Source organism: Aethalodelphis obliquidens, unplaced genomic scaffold, assembly GCF_003676395.1.
Source record: "Aethalodelphis obliquidens isolate GAN/ISIS:26980383/991018 unplaced genomic scaffold, ASM367639v1 scaffold26, whole genome shotgun sequence".
NCBI lineage: Eukaryota > Metazoa > Chordata > Mammalia > Artiodactyla > Delphinidae > Aethalodelphis > Aethalodelphis obliquidens.
In genome coordinates this window covers 12,582,215-12,601,291 of record NW_020837970.1, presented here as the reverse complement: position 1 = coordinate 12,601,291, position 19,077 = coordinate 12,582,215, and the positions used below count along the sequence as shown (strand labels likewise).

At 36.3% G+C, this 19,077-nt stretch overlaps 1 protein-coding gene across 7 annotated transcripts in view; it reads left to right on the top strand.

Annotated features, from left to right (window-relative positions):
* The window catches only part of DENND4A (DENN domain containing 4A), a 136,657-nt gene that overhangs the window by 93,225 nt on the left and 24,355 nt on the right, over window positions 1–19,077 (top strand). For 3 of the 7 annotated variants that reach the window (XM_027123359.1, XM_027123365.1, XM_027123361.1), the window contains 8 exons: window positions 1,056–1,191; window positions 1,566–1,772; window positions 1,866–1,994; window positions 2,262–2,403; window positions 2,808–2,939; window positions 5,421–5,537; window positions 6,154–6,282; window positions 11,425–12,524. In XM_027123359.1, the coding sequence (XP_026979160.1) occupies window positions 1,056–1,191; window positions 1,566–1,772; window positions 1,866–1,994; window positions 2,262–2,403; window positions 2,808–2,939; window positions 5,421–5,537; window positions 6,154–6,282; window positions 11,425–12,524 (2,092 nt within the window). The remainder of the gene's footprint in view (window positions 1–1,055; window positions 1,192–1,565; window positions 1,773–1,865; window positions 1,995–2,261; window positions 2,404–2,807; window positions 2,940–5,420; window positions 5,538–6,153; window positions 6,283–11,424; window positions 12,525–19,077) is intronic. The other 4 variants (XM_027123360.1, XM_027123362.1, XM_027123363.1 and 1 more) reach the window with 2 other exon arrangements.

The following is a 19,077-nucleotide window of genomic DNA, read 5'->3' as shown; positions in this document are numbered from 1 at the left end:
ATCCTTAAGTGTCTTTAATGGGCACAGTGGATCCTGTTAGTAGGAGGTAACTCATATACTTGCATTGTCTGTATAAAATGATAAGACAATAAGTTTCCATAAGATACACAGAATGGTCTTATTATCACACCATGTACATACAGTGAATTTTCTTAGGGGACATAGTTTTCCTGAACTTCATTGCTATTTTATTCCTACTTAACATTCAGTCATGACTAATATTTTCTTATTCTACTGGATTTTCCTATAATAATGTATAATAGATATAGTTTATCTTTTATTATAGTTAGTTTTCTTCTTAGTTAATTAAAACTATTTATATGCCTTTAAGAATATTCTAAAGTAGGATAAGTTTTCTCCTCAGGGGCTTCTTCTGTCATTTTAGCATGTCTTTTTCCCAGCTGCTGCTACCTTTTAAATGCCCCAAACACTCTGCTGTAGCACCCAAATTAGGCCCACCTCCTCATAGAGTTGCCTATTCTAATCTTTGTTCCTCTTCTCCAACCTCTTCAATTTTCTTTCTCATAAATGAGGCCCTGAATCAGCTTACCTAACCAGTTAAATCCATTCATGATAATGTAATAGGTTGTCCTGGTTGACTTATGTTATTTGCATTTTTTAAGAGGAAGGTTCTACAGTAATATGTTAATCCAAACAATGATATTAATAACTGTCCTGTGTGAAAGAGTATTGATTTGGTGGGCCTTTTACCCGTATTATCTGATATGTTTGCTATTTATTTACACGAATACTAACAAAGTTTTTTTGAGTTACTTTGGAGTTTGGTGTCAAGTTCAGCAAAATTTAAATGTATTTCACTTTTTTCCCTCTAAAATACATACTTGAATCTGTATTTGGCTATTACATTTTTATTATTATAGTAAGAAAAGCAACATTAGCGTGAATATTTGTTGATTATCATAGTCTGATGGAGAAAGATAGTTAAAATAAGTTAATAAGTTAAAATAAGTTATTGGTCATAATTTTTTTTTAGCTTGTAACCAGTATGATCATCTATGTGTGCTTGAGATTTTTTTTTTTCTTTTCAAAAACAGCTATAATGGATTTCCAGTTCTTAGGAACAATTTATTTGAGAGACCTGAAGGATTTCTACAAACCCGAAAGAGCAAATTGCCTTCAAAATCTAGTAGTCCTAGTAGCCCTTCTCCCATGTTCAGAAGAACAAAACAGGTGCTTTGATGATTTTGTATTCTTCATGTAATCAAGTATTAGAACAAAAATAAATTTGACACTCTTCCTCCCTTAATATACTTTAGTACCCCATATATAACTATTAGCAGATCATTTATGCTCCCTGAAGCATTCTGAAGAAAATTTAGAGTAATCTGACTTCAAAAAATTAACCAGTTCTCTTGTTCTAGAACATTATTTTACATATTGTATAATACAGATTAAAGCAGAGACTTGAATATATATTAATTATAGACAGATTTTGTTAGGGAAACATTATAAAAGCATGTGAGTTGTACTTGCTCAGCCTTCAGTTAAAGATAAGGATGCTTAAGTGTGCAAATTTATTAATAAGATCCTTGCATTTTTTCTAGGAAATTAAATCAGCCCATAAAATTGCCAAGAGGTACTCTTCCATTCCTCAGATGTGGTCTAGGTGTCTACTGCGTCACTGTTACGGGCTGTGGTTTATTTGTCTCCCAGCTTATGTGAAAGTATGTCATTCAAAAGTCAGGGCTCTGAAAACAGCCTATGATGTGCTTAAAAAAATGCAGTCAAAGAAGATGGATCCACCTGATGAGGTAACAATTATCCTTTAAAATGCATTATTTTATTCCAGATTTATGTACATAGATATTTTGATTCTGTACACTTTCGAAATTACTGTGTTCCAGGTGTGCTACCGCATTCTTATGCAGCTCTGTGGACAGTATGATCAGCCAGTGCTTGCAGTTCGAGTGCTGTTTGAAATGCAGAAAGCTGGTATTGACCCCAATGCCATAACGTATGGTTATTATAATAAGGTAATTATTTTGACTTAATGGAGAATGAGTATAACTTTTGTGATTTCACAACCTTAGTTTAATGGCAGAAATAAATGATGCAGGGATTATTTGGTATTTATTTTAGAGTATCTAAAATATATTTTGTAAATTGGAAGTAAGATTTTTTTTGTTCTATTGATATTTTGGATTATACAATCTACTTATTCTTTAGATTAACTCTAAAGCCAGTGGGTGTTCATTTATAAAAATTATTTTACTAATTATTTTATTTTGTCAAATGAATAGGCTGTTTTGGAAAGTACCTGGCCTTCAAGGAGTCGTAGTGGCTATTTTCTTTGGACAAAAGTGAGGAACGTTGTTTTAGGAGTAGCACAGTTCAAAAGAGCTTTAAAGAAACACGCACATTTATCACAAACAACTCTCTCAGGTAATTAGAAGTTTTTAAGGGATGTATATGTTGTACTTTTTCTTTAAAATTAATTGACTAGTTACAATTTCCACTTTTTAGAAATTTTAATTAGTTTCAAAATATTGAATGTTTTCTAGTTTTTATTGCCATTAAGCAAATTCTAATATTAGAGTGTTCTTCCCATTTAAAAAAACACCAAATTTTACTTATTTTGTTGTAACTGTTAAATTTTCAACCTTTGGTGGTCTTGTTTTAGTATTCATTAATAATTCACAATAGGTTTCTTTGTTATAGTTGTATTTTGCTAATTATGTGACGCTTGTCATGTTCAGTATTAGTAGATTATTAACTTGAGCAGCAAGCTAATATGTATTTTTGGTATCTCCGTGAGTAGTAAAATGCTGTCAAATTGTGTTCTTAAGCAGATGGCAGTGACCTGGATGCTGTTAGTCATGGCAGCATGGATAGTGGTCATGGGACACACACTGTGGAGCAGGCACCTTTTAATACGGGTTTAATCAAAATGTATGCTTCTGATGATAGATCTAGTACAGGTTTGTGTGTGCTTATGTATACATTTATTACAATACATTTTAAAAACTAGGTTTGCTAGCCTGTCTTTTATAGATTTTAATTTTCAGTGATACATGTAACTGTCACTTTTTAATTTTATGTGGTAGGCATATGACATTGTATTTTATAACTATGCAATTTTATTCATTCTCTATTTGAATAGAAATGAAAGTTTAAGAAAGTATTCGAGTGTTTAGTCCATGATAATCCAATTAACTCTGGATAGTACACAGGTCTCTTTATCATATCATTTTCTTAGGGTAAGTTCTTCTTTGTATTATGAACATGTTACTATAGTTCTTTTAATGTTGTTAGGATTTTAAAAAAAGAAACTTAGATCCCTGATCTGAGTTAATAGTACCATATCAACATCAATTTCCAAGATTTAACAGTGTCCCATGTTTCATGTAAGATATTATCATTCAGGGAAGCTGGATAAAGAGTACACAGGAACTTTCTGTACTGTATTATTTTTGCAACTTCTTGCGAGTCTTCAACCATATTAAAATTAAAAGCTATAATGAAAAATTTTAAATATATATAAAACTTGTAACATTCTAGCACTAAAGATGACTTAATTTCATTAAAATATAAGATTTGTACATAAACTTTCTCTATTATTAAAACTGACACACCTAAATTATTTAAATAATTCTATCCATTTCATTATTACATTATAAAAATTAGACATGACTTGTGAATACAGTGTAAGAGCTACCTATTAATGGACAGAAACTTTAAAAATCTAAGCATTAATAATAAAATATGGAGGCTTCTATCTTCAAATTTTAACATTGTTGGTCTGTCTCCTTTTATGCATACTTGTAAGAGTAATAAATATAAGCTATGTGCTTTGATATGTTGTTCTTCCTTGACTGGTTTTGTTTCTTTTTTTTTTTTTTTTCATGGTACGCGGGCCTCTCACTGTTATGGCCTCTCCCGTTGTGGAGCACAGGCTCCGGACGCGCAGGCTCAGTGGCCATGGCTCACGGGCCCAGCCGCTCCACGGCATGTGGGATCTTCCCAGACTGGGGCACGAGCCCTTGTTCCCTGCATCGGCAGGCGGACTCTCAACCACTGCGCCACCAGGGAAGCCCTGGTTTTGTTTCTTGTTCATGCAATTGTGAATTTAATCACAGAGTTGTAGTAGTCATCCTTAGGCATTATCTCTTAAAAATGAAGAAATCCATCTTTTGTTTTTAACTGTGTCCTTTAAAAAGGCCATCTTAGGGGGCTTCCCTGGTGGCGCTAGTGGTTAAGAATCCGCCTGCCGATGCGGGGGACACGGGTTCGTGCCTCGGTCTGGGAAGATCCCACATGCCGCGGAGCGGCTGGGCCCATGAGCCATGGCCGCTGAGCCTGCGCGTCCGGAGCCTGTGCTCCGCAACAGGAGAGGCCACAAGAGTGAGAGGCCCACATACCGCAAAAAAATAAAAAAATTTTAAAAAGGCCATCTTAAAGCAGTGCAGACCTTATAATAAAAGCATGAATTTTATCAAGATTATCTTCACGTTTTATAATTTATAGTTTCTTTGGAAATAGAGATGAAACTGATTAGAAAAAATACCAAACTCAAAATTATAACAAAGATATTAAAGTAAATACCTAATGATACTTAATACAATTTCTTTAGATAGTTCTTTGCAAGTTTATAAAACCATTTTTAATGCAGTCATATACTCATATAATCATAACAACCTTTTATGTTATAAATCTGGGAACTTGAGATTCAAACAAAAAGGTTAAGTGGTTTACTTAAAATCATGTCTCCTAAGGTAGAGTACTAGAATTCAAAACCTTATGTTTTGTTGCTAATCTAGTGAAAACAATTTGCTGAAAATTACAGAGAGCCTCTTTAACAGAACAGTGTATTAGAAGTTTTCTTATATTGATGCAGAGTTTGCTTTTCTTAATAGCTTTAACACTAGTTTTTTTTCTCATTCCCATGTATTTGTACTCATGTGCAATTCAGTAATTATTCAGTTGAATTTTCAGAATAACTACCTATCAATAAGTTTAAATAAACCCATTTTTTTGGTCAGATGATTTAGACATTTGGCTCCAGTGATCTGTGTGTGAGTGTTTTGTTAGGAGTTCCCTGCAGATTTTTCTTCTCCGTTGCTTAGCTGGATCTCAGACCTTCACCTAGAAAGGTCATGGACTTGTATAAAGAATGTGTGGTTTGTCTGTGTCTTTTGGAGCCCAGATAGTAGTGTGAACATACGTAATTACTGTTGACTACATTGTGAAACTAAAAATAAATTATTTTGTGATCATCCCTTTCTTACGTTAATAGAGATGGGGAGGAACTAACAAAATAATGCTTTCAACTGGAAGTTATCCAGAAAAATTTCTATGAGTAAATCTAAACACCAATGTGTTGCTTCTAATTCCATTTCTTCTTACTACTAAAGAAGTTGATGATAAACAGCATAGGGTTTTTTGTCTTTTTCTTTTTCCAGGTGGCCAGTCTGACCTTGGATATAATTCACTGTCTAAGGATGAAGTTAGAAGAGGGGATACATCTACTGAGGACATTCAAGAAGAAGAAGATAAGAAAGGGAGTGATTCTAGTTCCTGTAGGTACTAAGTTGATATTGTATAAAACTGTGAGCTTACATTAATAGAAAAGTCGAGTGACTTTAAGTATAAAAGTACTAATTTTATGTTTCATTTTCCCATTGTTACTCCTATTTCCTCCCATTATAAAAGCCCTCTACACCACCTAATATTCCAATGTACAAGTACTTCATGTGTGAAGTTTGTAGTCTTAGTGGCAAAACACCCTCCGATCAAATACTATTCTTGTAGTAGAAATATATATTTCTTCAAACAGTGGCTCTTTTCTGGGGCTTAACAGTATTTTTATTTAATGCTTTTATTAATGGTCTGTGACTTATATTTTTCCTGCTTACCTCCCCCCGTCAAAAGCAGTGTTTCACAACCAAAGAAGAAATATAAAATGTATGCATGGACCTCATGTGTGACCAGTACTTAGTTGTTTGATACACACCTTGAGGACTTGAATGAATGGTATCAGTTATTCGTGATTGACAAATATAGATATAGAGGTGTTCAGTATTTTCTCATCACGTATTTTCCGGGAGAAGTATTTAGAACTAAAAGCTACTTCTCTTTATGGCTCCTCTGATGTATATAGATTTCATCTTAACAGTTGCATTTTAATCTTTACAGTGTCAGAGAGCGAGAGTGCAAAGGGAAGTGCTGATTGTCTTCCTAAGCTCAATTATCAAAGTTCTTCCAGTATAGTTCGCCTCAGTGCTGCAAATAACAGTGCTGATAAAACATCAGGAGAAAGCACAGGTAAGTTGAATGGTATTCGTCTGTTATGTGCAGAATAACTTGTATCTGTATTTCTAGTGAATATTTTTTTTTAAGTCTTAATTCTCAAGGGATTTTTTCATTTTTTGTTTTTTTGTTCTGGTTTTTGTTTTTGTTTTGGTTTTTTGGTATACTTTTGCAGCCTCTCATGGTATAGTTTAGAAGCTTAAATTCTGTATTTTATAATATAGTTTGTTCAAGCTTTTATTGTAACAAAGTAAAGGGACATACCTACAAGCTGCCTTTTGAGTTTGGACTGTGGGGAGTTTTGGGAAGGGGGAAGTGGGGAGCAAGTGAGATGATCAATCTGAGGGTACCAGACACCTCGCCAATTTTTAAATGAAGCATAGAGTTCCTTAGTCTTCGTGTTGTTCCTGTTTTTTTCAGAGGCGAAAGGATAGTCCTTCAGGTAGTTTAAATAACAATACCTAATATTTTTTCTTTTCAAAGCACTTTCTATATATTATTTTTCATGTATTATTACAGCAGTGCTTATATTAGTGAGAGGGGGTATTAGCACTCTTTCAAAGATGAGAAAACTCAGGCATAGTCGGACTATTGGCAGGTCCCATAACTTCTCAGCTACTTAATGGAAAAGTCATTTTAGGACCTGGGATAATACCTTGTCTCACAAGTTTTTCATCAGACTGTTTTGGGGGGCAATAAACAGACATAAGATTCAGAGTTTCTAGTGTTAATAGTCTGATTTCATAATTACATTATTTTATTTTTTGTATTAGCTCAGTTCTGCATCATTGTAATCTAAACAAACACTGAAGGACTTGTGCTGTCAAAGCTGAAATATCTCTATAAAGGCCCTGCTGCTGCAATGATGTTTGTTTTTCTGCAGCATAGTTAGATATGCCTCTAACTCAGGGGTAGGCAAACTGTGGCCCATGGGCCAAACCAGGCCTGCAGCCTGGTTTTTGTACAGACCCACAAGCTAAGGATGGTTTTTTACATTTTTAAATGGTAAGAAATCAAAAGAAGAAAAATATTTTGTGACACCTGAAAATTATATGAAAGTTCAGTGTTCATAAACAAAGGTTGATTGTCACACACCCAGCTCATTCACTTAAATATTGTCTATGGCTGCTTTGGCACTACGTTGGCAGAGCTGTGGAGTTGCCACAGAGACTGTATGGCCTGCAGAGCCTAAAATATTTACTTTCTGGCCCACGACGACCCCTGCTCTAGATTTTTGACTTAAAAACTTTCCCATCTGTTAAGTACTCTGGGTTTATCACTACTACCAAAGACTATATGTGGGATTTATAGGAATACTTACATTTCTGTAACTTTTTTCTTACATACTAGTACTTGCTAGAATTCAAAACACCTTTCAAGTTTCTTCATGTGTTGCAGTACAGTATATGTATATTTTATTTATATCATTATATAAATAAATGACAGCTTCTAAAAGATGTGGGAGTGGAATAACCAAAGAAATGTTTTAATGTTTGGTTGGTAATTGAAATAAAATCATCATCCTATGGTTACTTCATGGTTATCTTGGGAATTTTAACATTTTGATTAATTTATATTGAATTACTGAGAATTCAATCACAAGACAATTTACTCTGAAATCAAGCATGCTCTGAAATATGAAAACATACTCTGAAATGTTTTTTTAAGCCTAATTCTGCTTTTAGTGTGCTTTAACTTTTTCCCTTTAGCTACCACATTTAGCTGTAACATGGCATATTATAATATATTATACTATGTTATATTCTGGGTTGGTCTCTTGGCTGCAGTTGTTTCCCAGCAGACAATATTCATTCAGCGATTATTTTTTGAGCTCCTACTATACCTGCTACCATATGCCAGGTGCTACTGAGGATATAGTAAAGAACAAAAATAAACATGGTCCCTGCCTCCAAAGAGAAGTACATGGGAGGGCTGGGAAAACATTAATCAAATAATCAAGTAAATATAAAAACACCCTGATATTAAATACTGGCAAGAAGGGCTGTAAGGGCTTCCCTGGTGGCGCAGTGGTTAAGAATCCGCCTGCCAATGCGGGGGACACGGGTTCGAGCCCTGGTCCGGGAAGATCCCACATGCCGCAGACCAGCTAAGCCCGTGTGCCACAACTACTGAGCCTGCTCTCTAGAGCCCGGAAACCACAACTACTGAGCCCACGTGCCCTGGTGGCTCTATGACATAATTCTGGCAAGTGATAGTAAAGTGGTAGTTTTTGAGGGTTTCTGGGAAAACGTCTACTTTCCTGGTAAAGGAGTCAAAAATCTTAAGGATAAACTAACAACTCTAGTTCATACCTAGGAAACCTATTATATGCCTTAGAAAATTGGCTTGTTTTCCCAGAAACCCTCAAAAACTACCACTTTACTATCACTTGCCAGAATTATGTCATAGAGCCACCAGGCCCAGGGAAGTTAAATAGTTTGCAGCCTCTCTGTTAGAGATGCACAGCATCCAGCCTAGTCTGGTGGAATTTAGCAGGTATATAAACTTAGAGTCAGACAGACTATTCTGTAAATGGCCAGGTAGTAAACATTTTAGGCCTTACAAGCCACATACGGTCTCTATTGCTTGTTCTTTGTGTGTGTGATATTTACTGAAGCCCGTGCACCTAGAGCCCGTGCTCCGCAACAAGAGAAACCACCGCAATAAGAAGCCCACACACCGCAGTGAAGAGTAGCCCCCGCTTGCCACAGCTAGAGAAAGCCCACGCACAGCAACAAAGACGCAATGCAGCCAAAAATAAATAAATTAGGGGGAAAAAAAAAAAAGAAGGGCTGTAAGTTGCTATGAGAATATGTAACCTGTCCTGGGTTTCGAGGGACATTGGTCAGGAAAGCCTTCCTTGATAATATGGTTTCTGAGCTTAGATCTGAAGGGTGAGTAGAAAACAAATGAGGATAGGGGTTCCAAAGGAAAAATTGAAAGGGAGCATTCCAAGCAGTGGGAAGCAATATGTAAAGGCTGTATAGTAGGAAGGGATTATAGCATGTTCAAAGGTCTAAAAAAAGGGCTAGTAAATTAGCTCAGAATTCTTTCAGTTTTAAGGCTCAGAAAATATGACTTAACACTGGCTTAAACAAGTTGAGGGCTTCTTTTCTCACGAAATTCAAGAGTAAACAATTGCCCAAGATGTTGGTTCAGGGGCTTTACCTCAGATCTCTGAACCTAACCATGATTATAATACAGCTGCTGGCAACTTCAGGCACCACCTATCTGTGCAAGGCAGAAAGAATGGGCAAGGGGAGTGCCAGCCACATCTATCTCCTTTACCAGGAAAGCAGACGTTTTCCCAGAAACCCTCAAAAACTACCACTTTACTATCACTTGCCAGAATTACGTCATAGAGCCACCAGGCCCAAGGAAGTTAAATAGTTTGCAGCCTCTCTATTAGAGGTGTGCAGCATCCAGCCTAGTCTGCTGGAATTTAGCAGGTATATAAACTTAGAGTCAGACAGACTATTCTGTAAATGGCCAGGTGTAAACATTTTAGGCCTTACAGGCCACATAAAGTCTCTATTGCTTGTTCTTTGTGTGTGTGATTTTTACAGCTCTTTTAAAATGTTAAAACCATTAGAGACTGTATATAAACAGTCCACAGGCTGGATTTGGCTCAGCAGTGTAGTTTGCCAACGCCTGGTATAATTTGATAACCAGCTTTATTTGTCTATAGGCCATTGCATTGTTCTTACTTTGCAAAGGAACACATCTATTTAAATGCAGGCCTAGAGTTACATCTTTGGATTATAAGATTGCTCCAGGTCTTTGATAATATATAACCTGTTAAGCAGGTTTCCCAGAATATCAGAAGAAAGTATGTTCTTGGTTTCTTATATACTTAATCATAAGCTGATACAGAAAAAAAGAAGACACTTTACCTCTCTGCTGTACTGTTTTCCTTGTTAATGCTGTATGCTTATTAAACAGTATTAGTTTGTAGGCTTTTATGGTCTCTAGTAGTCCCTTTTATCTCCTATCCTGTTACCCAAATACATCATATGATAGGAAAAAAGGCACATATTTAGGAATTGGCTCATTATAGAGAGCTAATTCTGTTGGATAAAGCATGTAAAAAGAGTAGTTGAAGGACTTTCCTGATGGTGCAGTGGTTAAGAATCCACCTGCCAATGCAGGGGACATCGGTTCGAGCCCTGGTCGGGGAAGATCCCACATGCCGCAGATCAACTAAGCCTGTGCGCCACAACTACTGAAGCCCACATGCCTAGAGCCCGTGCTCTGCAACAAGAGAAGCCACCGCAGTGAGAAGCCCGCGCACCGCAACTAGAGAAAGCCCGCGCGCAGCAACAAAGACCCAACGCAAACAAAAATAAATAAATAAATAAATTTATTTTTAAAAAAAAGAGTAGTTGACAATACCATACCTAGACTAATGCTTTAGAAGACTCCCACATAAGGACAATTAAAGTGATCAAAAAATCTAGATTTCTGCTTTCAGCGTAGGTACCTAAGTAATTTGGTAAAAAGCAGTGAACAGTGTTTCTGAATAGAAAGTGGCCATTCACATTTGACTGTTATAAATGTGAATCAATATGTAAAGCAAAGGTAAAATTATTTAGCCACATCTATAGTCATAAGGATTTGGAGTTTTAAAAATAATTTTTATTTATGAATAAAGCTCACATAGCTGCCTTTTATTTGGTTTGGTTTAGTGTTTTTGGTTTTGTTTTTATAGGCAGAAGACTCAGAATCTTAAGGTCGTCTAGCACAACCACAATTGTATAACCATTGTTATTTAATCCGTTCAGTGAAATGGACATAAATTCATTATTATTGTTGTTAAATATACCAAGGGTAAATATTAATCTTACAAGTTTTAAAAAGCAGTGCATCCTTATATCTCAGATCATACCCTTCATATTTGATTTGAATCCCAGTTCTCTCGCTTAAGGACTGGGTAACTTTGGTCTAGGTAATCTATCAGTTTTTTCTCCACCCATAAGGATATTGGAATGATTATGGTAGATAATGTGAGTAAAGTGCCTAGTATAGCATCTGTGAAATCGCAGGCACTTGATGAGTGCTTGCTGTTATCATTTTATTACTAGTATCTTAAATATTTCAGACAACTTATATTTGCATATTACTTTTTTCGTGGCTAAAAACACTTTTCTTGTTTTTTAGAAAGTTCGTCTGAGCCGCTCTTAATATCATCTTTTGAGGATACAAATGAAACAGGAAACATTCACAGTAGATGCTTCAGGAAAAGACATAAAAGTGACAATGAGCCTAATTTGCAGCAGCAAATGTCCTGGGGAAATAGAAACCGAAATCTTAGTGGAGGAGTACTAATGGGACTTATGCTCAATAGAATTAACCAGGAAGCAAACCCTGGAGATATGGTTGAAAAATTAGGAGCTGATGCAAAAATTCTTTCAAATGTAATCTCAAAAAGCACAAGACCAAATAGTCTTGATATTGGAAAGCCATCTTTAAGATCAAATAGAGACAGTATAGAGAAGGAATCTAGTGATGATGATACACCTTTTGATGGTTCTAATTGTTTGGCAGATAAAGTGGATTCTCCTGTTATTTTTGACTTAGAAGACTTAGACAATGAAACAGATGGATCAAAAGTGGGGTACATTGCTCCACAAAATCCTAAGAGGAGTCAACGCTTGAATAGCAGCTTTTCAGTAAAACCTTTTGAAAAAACTGATGTTGCAACAGGATTTGATCCCCTCTCTCTTTTGGTTGCTGAGACTGAACAGCAGCAAAAAGAGGAGGAGGAAGAGGAGGAAGATGATAGCAAAAGCGTTTCGACACCATCTGCTAGGCGGGATTTAGCTGAAGAAATTGTGATGTATATGAATAACATGAGCAGTCCTTTGACAAGTCGAACACCAAGCATTGATTTACAACGGGCCTGCGATGATAAAGTAACCGCTAAGAAAAGTCCAACGTTGGTCAAGGCATGCAGAAGATCTAGCCTGCCTCCTAATTCTCCTGGGCCAGTGAGACTTACCAAATCTAAAAGTTACTCAAAAAGCGAAGACAGACCAAGGGATAGACTCTGGTCTTCTCCAGCCTTCTCACCTACTTGCCCATTTAGAGAAGAATCTCAAGATGCATTAACCCATTCATCACCTTCATTTAATTTAGATACACTACTAGTACCTAAACTAGATGTTCTAAGAAACAGTATGTTCACTGCTGGAAAAGGAGTTGCAGAGAAAGCAAGCAAATGGTATTCAAGATTCACCATGTACACCACATCATCCAAGGTAGGTTTATTAGTGTTTTCTACTTTTCCTTTTACCCTCCTCCACCACCAAAAGTATCTTACTTGCAAAGATGTCTGTTTTTACCATTCTCCTAAAATACAGCTTTACAGAAAGGACTCTTGGGATGCGTAAGGTTTGTAAGTATCAGAATTTGGACTTGAACAATAACTTCGAAAGGAAAGAATCCACTAACTAAGGTTATATTTTTAGTCCAGTTTTGAAAGAAAGTGATCTGTAGCTGGAGTAAAAATTAGAGTCATATGAAAATGCTTACTGAGCTTCATTATTTATTGCCTTCAAAAATTACCAGCCAGGCATAGGATTTCTCTTTCTGGTTAGGATGGAGTACCTTGTGATACACCTGCATACCTCCCAAAGCAAAAAGCTAGATGAAATATGGAAAGTATTTGTTTAAAGTCATCAGAGAACTGCTGAAACAACTAGAAAGTAGAGGGGCAAGATTCTAGAGAGAGGAGAATTGCAGAGATGAGCTGAAGTTTTATAGCTACTTTTTCCTTGAGGGCATTTGCTTATTCTGAGCACAGAGCAAGAGGTTGCAAATCCAGGCTTTGCCTTATCAGAGGACTGTGGAGAGGTGAGGGTGCCAGCAGGACTTTTGGGATCTTGTAGAGCTGGAGAGACAAAAATAGAGACTGGATGGTTCTCAGATACACAACTTTTTTCCTTCAGGACATTTTCCAAATACTGATACTGCATGAAACATTAGTCTGAAAACATAAGCAGAATGTCTCTGATAATTAAGAGTTCTTAGCAGTTTCGTGGTGCTGGGAATACAATAGCTTAGTTCATAAGCTGCTGGGAGCTGGCGAAAGTGAGGGCAGGGAAGCTTTGGTGTACACACCAGGCCCTTAGTTCAAATTCCTGCAGAGCCATGCCTTAGGAGCATTGGCAAAACAGAGGTAGACTGAACCTGACCAAAACCGCAACCTAGGCTGGACTCAGCTCAGTCTGTGATTAGATTAAACTAATCAGCCTTTACTCTAACAAGGAAAAAGTGTGTCCTTTCCAGAGGACCAGAACATCAACTGGAGTCCTTACAGTTTTTTATATATAATTTTTTATATTCTATTACTGAATTAAAAATAGCTATACTGAGGGACTTCCTTGGTGATCCAGTGGTTAAGACTCCACACTCCCAGTGCAGGGGGCCCGGGTTCCATCCCTGGTCAGGGAACTAGATCCTGCGTGCCTCAACTAAGAGCCTGCATGCTGCAACTAAAGATCCCACACACCACAACTAAAGATCCCGCACACTGCAGCGAAGATCCCAAGTGCTGCAACTAAGACCAGTGCAGCCAAATAAATAAATATTAAAAAAAAAAAAAAGAAAGCTGTACTGAGAGACAAGGACCATAATTAAAAACAAAAGAAAAACAGATGGAGGAAACAGACCTTCAGGTGATCTAAATATTTGAATTAGCAAGATACTTTGAAGTAATTAAAATATGTCCAAGAAAATAGAGAAAAGGGTGAGAAAAAAAAGCTAGAAACATGCAAAATTTCACCAGGTAATTATCTTTTGAAAAGAACCAGTGTAAATTCTAGAACTGAAAAAGATGCGAAATTAAGAAAGCTGTAGTTAGATTTAAAAGACAAAAAAAAAAAAAACAGGAGAAGAAAGATTAGTAAACTAGTTGGGAAGTTAGTAGAAAATATCCACACTGAAATACAGACAGGGAAAAAACATTGGAAAATACAGGAAAAAATGTGGGGTTTAGTGAAAATACCTAACATTGATGTAATTTAGTTCCAGAAGAAGAAGAAAAAAAGGGGTAGAAGGAACATTTAAAAAGCTAATTGCCAAGAATTTTCCAAAAGTGATTAAAGATGTCACTCACATATTTAGAAGATCTACAAATGTCAAGCAGAATAAATGCAAAAAAACCAAAAAAACACCCTATACTTAGACATCTTATGTTAAAATAGATGAAAATGAAATACAAAGAGAAAATCCAAAAAGGAGCCAAAGAAGAGAGAGCTATTACCTTCAAAAGAGCAGCAGTAAGAAAGCTGACAGTTGTCTTCTGAATAGAAAATTTGATGTCAAAAGACACTGGAAAGACATCTTTAGAGTACTGAAAGAAAATGACTGCCAACCTGTTTTTATGTACCCAGCAAAAATACTCTTTAAAAATTTGGGTGAGAGCTTTAGTTCCACTGTGGTAACATAAGACTACTAAAGCCTGTCCCTCCCACTGATTTACAACTAAAAACTCCAAACAAAATACAAAAAAAACTATCTAAGATTCTGAAAAATAAAAGCAGCAGATTGTGGGGAAATTTTCCCATTTTCTTTCTCATACATTTTTGCTCCAAGAGCAGGTCCCAGTCACAGTGTGGCATGGCATCCCTGGCAGCTAAAACTTCAAGTGAATCCCCATATTTCCTGGACAGAGGAACCAGAGAAGGGAGCCTCTGTGGGCTGGAGAGTATGAGGGGAATCTGTGAAAGAAGGATTCCTAATTCTGTGTGTGGCCCACACAAGTCTGAGCCTCACCCTTGAGCTACACATACATGGGATAGATGCAGACCAGCATGGACAAGGCTTAGAGAATTAAACTGGGGATTAAATCACCACCTACAAAACTCAAAACACAAATTACAATCTGAACATAACTTAGTTGACTGCCTGCTAATACAATAGCTCAACATTCTCCAAGAGATTATAAAAGTACCCAGACTACACAGCATAACATTCATGGTGTCCAAAATTACTTGAACCAGGAAAATGTGACTAATTCTCAAGGGAAAGACAACCCTGAGATAACCCAGATGTTGGAATTATCAGATGGAAACTTTAAAGCAGCTATTATAACTAGATTCCCTGAAGTAAAGAAAAAACACATTTCAAATAAGAAAAGAAAGGAACTCTTAACCAGAAAAATTATTTGTCAAAAAATTTTATCATAAAAAATACACTCTGAAATAAACTTATTGGATGGGTTCAGTAGCAGAATGGAGATGACAAAGGAGAGTCATTGAACTTAAAGATTGAGTAACAGAAATTATGCTGTTGGAAGAACAGAGAGAGACTTTATAAAAATGAACAGAGCCTCAGAGACTTGTGGGACAATATCAAAATGTATAACATAAAATTGGGATTCCAAAAGAATTGGAGAAAGAGATTATGGTAGGAAAAATATTTGAAGAAATAATGGATAAAATTTCCCAAATTCAGTAAAAGATTTAGATTTGCAGATACTCAGTAAACTATAGACAGGATAAACTCAAAGAAAACAACACCTATATATACATAAAAGCAAACTGTTAATAACCAAAGATATCCATTTCTAATAAAAAATAACTGCTAGAAAAAAAAAAAGAATAGTATCTTGAATGCTACTAAACAAAAATGACACATTACCTACAGAGGAATAAGGATTTGAATGGCCACTTGTTTTCATCATAATCTGTGGAGGGAAGAATACAGTGGAACAACACTTTTAACCTGTTGAAGAAAAGGCCTGTCAACCCAGAATTCCATATCCAGTGAAAATATTCTTTAGGGGGTGAAGGTGAAATAAAAACATTTTCAGATAAAGGAAAAGAATTCATGACTAGCAGACCTGCTGTATAAAATATGCTAAAGGAAGTTCTTCAGGCTGAGGAAAAATTATACCACAAAGAAATCTGGGTCTTTGGAAATGAAGAAAGAGCAAAATAGATGGTAAATATCAGGTTAATATGAAAGACCCCCCTTTTTTTTTTTAATACAGCAGGTTCTTATTAGTCATCCATTTTATACACATCAGTGTATACATGGCAATCCCAATCTCCCAATTCATCCCACTCCCAGCCGCTTTCCTGCCTTGGTGTCCATACGTTTGTTCTCTACATCTGTCTCTCAATTTCTCCCCTGCAAACCAGTTCATCTGTACCATTTTTCTAGGTTCCACATATATACGTTAATGTACGATATTTGTTTTTCCTCTTTCTGACTTACTTCACTTTGTATGACAGTCTCTAGATCCATCCACGTCTCTACAAATGACCCAATTTCGTTCCCTTTTATGCTGAGTAATATTCCATTGTATATATATATACCAAATCTCCTTTATCCAGTCGTCTGTCGATGGGCATTTAGGTTGCTCCCATGACCTGGCTATTGTAAATAGTGCTGCAATGAACATTGGGGTACATGTGTCTTTTTGAATTATGGTTTTCTCAGGGTATATGCCCAGTAGTGGGATTGCTGGGTCATATGGTAATTCTATTTTTAGTTTTTTAAGGAACCTCCATACTGTTCTCCACAGTGGCTGTATCAATTTACATTCCCACCAACAGTGCAAGAGGGTTCTCTTTTTTCCACACCCTCTCCAGCATTTGTTGTTTGTAGATTTTCTGATGATGCCCATTCTGACTGGTGTGAGGTGATACCTCATTGTAGTTTTGATTAGCATTTCTCTAATAATTAGTGATGTTGAGCAGCTTTTGATGTGCTTCTTGGACATCTGTATGTCTTCTTTGGAGAAATGTCTATTTAGGTCTTCTGCCCATTTTTGGATTGGTTTGTTTGTTTTATTAATATTGAGCTGCATGAGCTGTTTATATATTTTGGAGATTAATCCTTTGTCCCTTGATTCGTTTGCAGATATTTTCTCCCATTCTGAGGGTTGTCTTTTCATCTTGTTTATGGTTTCCTTTGCTGTGCAAAAGCTTTTAAGTTTCATTAGGTCCTATTTGTTTATTTTTGTTTTTATTTCCATTACTCTAGGAGGTGGATCAAAAAAGACCTTGCTGTGATTTATGACAAAGAGTGTTCTTCCTATGTTTTCCTCTGAGTTTTATAGTGTCCAATCTTACATTTAGGTCTCTAATCTATTTTGAGTTTATATTTGTGTATGGTGTTAGGGAGTGTTCTAATTTCATTCTTTTTTTTTTTTTTTTTTTTTTTTTGCCGTACGTGGGCTTCTCACTGTTGTGGCCTCTCCCGTTGCGGAGCAAAGGCTCCGGACGCGCAGGCTCAGTGGCCATGCCTCACGGGCCTAGTCACTCCACAGCATGTGGGATCTTCCTGGACCGGGGCACAAACCCATGTCCGCTGCATCGGCAGGCGGACTCTAAACCACTGCACCACCAGGGAAGCCCTAATTTCATTCTTTTAAATGTAGCTGTCCAGTTTTCCCAACACCACTTGTTGAAGACACTGTCGTGTCTCCATTTTATATCCTTGCCTCCTTTGTCATAGATTAGTTGACCATAGGTGTGTGGGTTGATCTATATTTCTGTTTTTGTGCCAGTACCATATTGTCTTGATGACTGTAGCTTTGTATTATAGTCTGAAGTCAGGCAGTCTGATTCCTCCAGCTCCACTTTTTGCCCTCAAGACTGCTTTGGCTATTCTGTCTCCATAAAAATTTTAAGATTTTTTGTTCTAGTTCTGTAAAAAATGCCATTGGTAATTTAATAGGGATTGCACTGAATCTGTAGATTGCTTTAGGTAGTATAGTCATTTTCACAATATTGATTCTTCCAATCCAAGAACATGGTATATCTCTCCATCTGTTGGTATCATCTTTAATTTCTTCCGTCAGTATCTTACAGTTTTCTGCATACAGGTCTTTGGTCTCCCTAGGTAGGTTTATTCCTAGATATTTTATTCTTTTTGTTGCAGTGGTAAATGGAAGTGTTTCCTTAATTTCTCTTTCAGATTTTTCATCATTAATATATAGGAATGCAAGAGATTTCTGTGCATTAATTTTGTATCCTGAAACTTTACCAAATTCATTGATTAGCTCTAGTAGTTGTCTGGTGGCATCTTTAGGATTCTCTATGTATAGTATCATGTCATCTGCAAACAGTGACAGTTTTACTTCTTCTTTTCCAATTTGTATTCCTTTTATTTCTTTTTCTTCTCTGATTGCCATGGCTAGGACTTCCAAAACTATGTTGAATAATAAGGGTGAGAGTGGACATCCTTGTCTTGTTCCTGATCTTAGAGGAAATGCTTTCAGTTTTTCACCATTGAGAATGATGCTTGCTGTGGGTTTGTCATATATGGCCTTTATTATGCTGAGGTAGGTTCCCTCTATGCCCACTTTCTGGAGGGTTTTTTTATCCAGCGGTGTTGAATTTTGTCAAAAGCTTTTTCTGCATCTATTGAGATGATCATATGGTTTTTATTCTTCAATCTGTTAATATGGTGTATCACATTGATTGATTTCCGTATATTGAAGAATCCTTGCATCCCTGGGATAAATCCCACTTGATCATGGTGTATGATCCTTTTAATGTGTTGTTGGATTCTGTTTGCTAGTATTTTGTTGAGGATTTTTGCATCTATATTCATCAGTGATATTCTGTAATTTTCTGTTTTTGTAGTATCTTTGTCTGGTTTGGGTATGGGTGATGGTGGCCTCATAGAATGAGTTTGGGAGTGTTCCTTCCTCTGCAAATTTTTGGAAGAGTTTGAGAAGGATGGGTGTTAGCTCTTCTCTAAATGTTTGATAGAATTCACCTGTGAAGCCATCTGGTCCTGGACTTTTGTTTGTTGGAAGATTTTTTTTTTTTTTTTTTTTTTTTTTTTTTTTTT